This window comes from Ailuropoda melanoleuca, chromosome X, assembly GCF_002007445.2.
Source record: "Ailuropoda melanoleuca isolate Jingjing chromosome X, ASM200744v2, whole genome shotgun sequence".
NCBI lineage: Eukaryota > Metazoa > Chordata > Mammalia > Carnivora > Ursidae > Ailuropoda > Ailuropoda melanoleuca.
This window is the reverse complement of record NC_048238.1, coordinates 7,354,685-7,360,574: the sequence shown is the minus strand read 5'-3', so window position 1 is coordinate 7,360,574 and position 5,890 is coordinate 7,354,685. Positions and strand designations below refer to the sequence as shown.

At 53.1% G+C, this 5,890-nt stretch overlaps 1 protein-coding gene across 1 annotated transcript in view; it reads right to left on the bottom strand.

Moving 5' to 3' along the window:
• Nucleotides 1–5,890, bottom strand: part of SHROOM2 (shroom family member 2) — a 152,929-nt gene that overhangs the window by 51,581 nt on the left and 95,458 nt on the right. Inside the window, exon 7 of the mRNA XM_034649886.1 lies at nucleotides 139–822. Coding sequence (XP_034505777.1) covers nucleotides 139–822 — 684 coding nt within the window. The remainder of the gene's footprint in view (nucleotides 1–138; nucleotides 823–5,890) is intronic.

Below are 5,890 nucleotides of genomic sequence, written 5' to 3'. Positions count from 1 at the left end.
AGTCAGTCCCCAGGAGCAACTTAAAATCCAATGTGTGCAGCTGAAGCAGGGTACCCGGCGTCCACCACCCGGGAAAGATGCACCTGCAGGAGCTCAGGAAAGGGGTCAGAGCACAGGGCCACCGTCCCAGGATAGTACCTTGTGGGGTTCTCCTCCTGGATCAGCAGGGGAGGTTTGTCTGTCAGCTTCTGGGGAGCGAACTGAGGAGAAGGGGAGCGAGAGGTCTCCATGGCAGACGTCTGCAGGGGCCGGAACTTGGACGGAAGCAGGGCCTCACGCTTCGGACAGGCTATGTGCTCATCTACATGCCGCTTGTCGTGCTCACCAGCGGCCCTCACACCGTCTTCGGGCTGCGCACTGCTTAGCTTCTCCACCAAGGCACAGGGGCTGTGGGACAGGGACAGGCGGTCCACACACACCTCCAGGGCCTCCGGGGAGGGTGGGGGAAGGGGCTTGCTGGGGGCACTTAGGGGAGCAGTCCCAGGTGTGCCACCGGCCAGGCCCTTGAGTTGCCTGGGTTCACGTTTGGGCGGCGGTGGCCTCTGTGGGGCTGGCTTCTTGGGGAGCGGTGCAGTGTTCACAGGCCTTGGGTCCTGCCCCCGAGTGTGCAGGGCCGAGGGGGGGGCGCTCGGCACATGTGGTCCTGGGCCGAGCGTTTCCTCTGGGTATCTGTAATCTCGAGGTAGGGTCCCCGCTCGGCTGCGAGCCTCCTGGGGTGTGTCTGGCGCTTCCCAGGTGGGAGGTGGCTTAGAGAGCTGGGACGGCTTCTGAGAGTCCTGCTGCGCTGTTGGAATGGCTTCCGGACACTGGGCATCTGCTCGTCTAGAGGGACAAAGTATAAAAATGAGCATATGACTCCAAGTATCATCTTCTCTCCAAATGGGACTAGAACCCAGATCTGGATAATCGTCTTACATCATTTGAAGAAATTAAATCCATATACGTCTTCCCACACCTATCTCTACCGTAATCTGTAAGGCAAGATATGCAATCCAAACGCACACCGGACATCAGGCTGGGTGTCGGCACATCATGTCATAGGATGGGGAGTATTAAAAACACGCACACATATCAGACGCACGCACACATACACACACACGCAAGTTGCATGCTGGGGCAAAAAAATTTACACAAATATTTTTAAAAACAATGTTGACGAAANGGCACGCACACATACACACACACACGCAAGTTGCATGCTGGGGCAAAAAAATTTACACAAATATTTTTAAAAACAATGTTGACGAAAATTCTCATACGGCTTTATTCACAAATACTTATTCCGTGTCACAACACTATTTTTATGTGGCTTACTTTGGGAAATCGCCACATACAAAGGCATAGAACTTTCTAGCATGAGGCACAAATCCATTTATTAATAAAACCTTTAAATTAAATCGTATATTATTAAAAACGAGAAAAACACAGGCTTTGGGACACTGTACGAGGTTCAGTGATCTCTCCATCCTGTGATCCGTTTCCAGTTCTACCTGCACTTTTGAGGCACACATGCCTGTGTTTAATATGTGCAGACACGCACACACCTATGGAAAGGTTCCCACAAAACACTCCCACGGGCAGGCCTCACATGTGCGGTCATCCGCGCTGTAGCCAACGCTCACGGGCTAACAACTATCAAACCCGAAACCGAGAAGGGGGCCACGCCTTTGCCAACACACGGTTGCTTCCGACCTGAGTGATAAAACGAGCCTCTGATGGAATCTTCAGTTCAGGGAAGAGCAGTTTCGCATTGAGGAGACAACCGTGTTGTTAAAGGAAACTCTAAGAAGGGCAGCAACGGGAGAGCCAGCAGACACGTCTGAGCACCAGCGCCCAAAAGAGATGTTACCAGGGGCGCCTGGGTGGCACAGCGGTTAAGCGTCTGCCTTCGGCTCAGGGCGTGATCCCGGCGTTATGGGATCGAGCCCCACATCAGGCTCCTCCGCTATGAGCCTGCTTCTTCCTCTCCCACTCCCCCTGCTTGTGTTCCCTCTCTCTCTGGCTGTCTCTATCTCTGTCAAATAAATAAATAAAATCTTTAAAAAAAAAAAAAAGAGATGTTACCAGCGCCCCAAAGAGATGTAACCTACTAAGTAACAAGTCGGATAAGGCTTTCCCCCTGACACCCAGGGCAGTAGCCTCATTCTAGCACCTGCCTTCGGACCCAGGAGTGAGCCGGCCTCCTGGGACAGGATGCCTGGCCTGGGTGTTACAGATGTCCCCCCACCCCCCGGGCTGCTGTCCTGCATGTCCGGTGCCCTGCACAGGTCCCTCTGACCATGTCCTCGGGAAACGGGCCCCTCCAGGTTCAGTGGATGCTCGAGAGCAGAACCCAGACCATGCCCAATTCCTTCTCCTTTCCCACGGTCAGCAGCTGGGGCCAGCCCCCTACCCTGCGCTGTGGGAGCATGGCCAGACAGGCTGGACCCTGCCCCACCTAGAAGCTAGAAGCTCTCTGTATCTAGAAGAGGGCACAGGAGCTCGTCCCAGTGGGGCCCAGAGAGAGGGCAGCTTGGCTCTCTGCTGGCAAGACACTGAACATACCGCCTCAGCTTAGAAGACACACGGTGGCAAAGCAGCCAAGCACAGGAGCTTAAAATATTAACCCAGTTCCAGGAAGGTAGATATTGCAGGACAAAAATACATATCAGGCACGCACTAAAAGAAACTACAAGTTTTCAAAATAACTTGAACATAGCAACGGATGTGTAGAGAACAGCGTCAAGCAGCTGTCTGGTTACCGAATCGCATTTAAACACCTTCGAGCTGAGAACGCGGTTTGAGAAGCCTATCTCAGGGCTCGGGTGTCCTGTCCCAGTCGGTTTGACCTGCTGCGGGGGGTGGGGGGGTGGGGTGAATGCCCTGTGTCTCCCTTCCGTTCCAGCCACTGTGTCTCTTAAAGAGCTTAAAACCTAATTCACAAATGCCTCCCCAATATTGTGCTTCAAAGAGCGGAGCCACGCGTGCACTATTCCTCCTCTCCTACCAACAGGCTTGAAATACAGCATCCACAGACCTGCAGGGAGGCTCCTGGTGCGGCTGACTTCCTAACGACCCACCACCTCCCAGACACACACAATTAAATTAGCTACAATGGACTGCTCAAACCCAAGTGCTTTTGGCCATCTGGATTCACCTTTAGTATGTTAACGAAAAAGGAGCTCTATTTGCAGGGTGCGTTAGACAGGACGTGGAGATGTGCCCAGAAACAGGAGAGAACTCACACATGGGAAATAAGGACTCGGAGCAAAAGACGGCCTGCACGGTCTGCCCAAGGGCCACGTCCGGCTTCTGTCAGGCACAAGGCCTCACGGGCACTTCCTGTCTTCCCAGTGGGGCATCCTTCGCAGGACTGCAGGGTGCTCAGTGCCCTAGGGGAGGCAAGCATGCTGTATGGTCTCTCCTGGTCCTAGCCGTGGGGTTCACTGCGCTGCCCCCCAGCACCGCACTCCAGTTAGACTTACGTTAGCACAGCAATTTCAACGCCAGGCTTGTTCCCTCCCCCTTATTTTTTCTTACTCCTCCTCTTCACCACCACCGGACTTACAAAGTCAAAGGCATAAAGCCACTAATTGGTTTTTTAATCCAGTTAGGAATTCAGGAAATCAGGGTCACAAGAAGAAGGACCACAAGTGGGAATCTGGGGCTCTGCTAGGGTCACATTCTGATCTGTTTCTAACAGGTTCCACGTGACTGCTCAGTAGAGAACGTGCGTGCATGTCTGTGTGTCTGTACCACGTACGTTGCCTGTGTGTCTGCTGGGGGTGTGTTAGATGCGTGATCTGTCGGTCTCTGTGTATTGTACGTATATCCCCCCTCCCGCTTTATTAAATTTTCAAGTATAAAGTCAATGGTGATAGTAAGATCCATAGATACAGAAAATAAGGATATCTTAAGGATTTGTCAGCAAAAGCATCAAAGCATCCAGCTCCTAGGTGTATACAAGGGAGCAGTGAGTAAAGCCGCACAAAGGAAAACTGAAAAGGCAGCTGCATTCTAGAGCCCCAGCAATTGATATGAAACGTAGCTTGCTCACTGTCATGCAGAACATGGTAATGACATGTTACCAAGGGGAACGCTGCTGCTCCCGGGGTTCCAGGAGGAGGGAGGCCTGGCGGGCTCTACACACTGGAGACTCCCCGAGCCCTGCAACCTGCGCTTGGGCTCGACCCTATGCCACGCTGTTCTTTCTCATGAGCCTGGCCGCTGCGGAGGCAACGGGAGGTGAAAGGTCTCTAACGGGGCAGTGAAGCCAAACGAAACGAACGTGAAGAGGAAAGTCCCCAAGGAAAGGCCATGCTGAATGCTGCTCCGCGGCCCAAACACCCTGTGATGGGGCAGAAAGGACCAAAAGGCCCGAAGGAAAAATATCATCCAGATACACATAAAGAGACACACGCCAAATGCTCTGGAAACCCCTCCACACTGTTCTAACTGCCATCGACATTTCTGAGCTTTGGAAACCCCCCCCACACTGTTCTAACTGCCATCGACATTTCTGAGCTCTGGAAACCCCCCCACACTGCTCCAATTGCCATCGACATTTCTGATGTGGGTATGGTGACCGCCAGGCCCACGTCTAAATGTGGTGTCTGTATATGAGAGGTGGCTGTTTTATTTCCAGGTTGCATCTGTTCGCGATGAGCCCTGGGGCAGCACTGGATTTCTCTGTCTGGGTCACAGTTTTCTGCTCCCCATCTCACAGGCCTTCGGTTCCTGGTTGCCCCCAGCACGGGACTGGCCTCACTCTCCAGTGACTCGTAGCTCATGGTCTCCACTCCCCTCACTGGGCTGGACGCACCTCCACGGAGGGAAGGGAACCAGGCTAACTTCTTTGGGGCCGTGGGAGCAAATCTTTCGTGCACCATGTCACACCGTCACCTGAACGCCCATTACACCTACAAATGCATTTCTGCGTTTCGGTCACTGTGCAGAATGGTAAGGGGTAAAGCTGCATTTTCTGAGATGCAGGCAGTTAGGTTCTGAGCGAAAGAACTCTGCATGTGAACATTCCCAACATAACTAAACACCTGTAGACTGCTCTGTAATCACTCATTCACTGCAGCTTTGCAAGCAGGGTTAACCATTACTTTCACCAAGAAAAAGAGAAACATTTCCAGCCTGTCGACGACTTAAGTAAGGCACACAGGGTCCTCCTTTCCGAAGTACTTAAGGAGTCAGTGACAGGAAAGGACACACGGTCCCTTCTGACTTGGACACACACGTGTTGCTCAAGGCTGTTACTTCTGCTGTGTTTTTGTGTCTGAGGCCACTGTAAAGTTTCTAGCCCACACTTTATTTGGGGTTTCATTAGGCAGACACATCCAATCACGCCATCGCTTACTAGCTATGTGACATCAGGCAAGAGACAGTGTGTCAAAACGCTTCGTTTCCTCTCCTGTCCAGGTGAGTCACAGGCTACACCAGGGGACGGTCGCCACGTGAGGCGGAGACAGACAGAGCCGCGGGCATGGCAGGATCCGTGGGCTGGTCCCTACCAGCCAGACGCCGCGCTAAGCACCCACCAGGAAACGGGCCTCCGTGGTGCAGCAGAGCTGAATGCAGATCCTAGGACAGGAACGCCACACATACCCTCTTCCCACGACGCCACACAGCCGGAGCATGGCTACGCAGGCCTCCAAGTGCGAAGGGCACCCCGTGGCAGCTGCTCCAGGGCATCTGTGCTACGAGGACACCACCAGAATTCTGTGCGTTGGAATCGACTCAACTTAATAACAGAGAGACATGCCGCAAGCTTCCAGTGCATAACACCAATAGGTTTCCTCCTTTCATTTAAGTATTATGAGGGGGCACCTGCATGGCTCAGGCGTGAAGCATCTGCCTTCGGCTCAGGTCATGATCCCAGGGTCCTGGGATCGAGGACCATGTT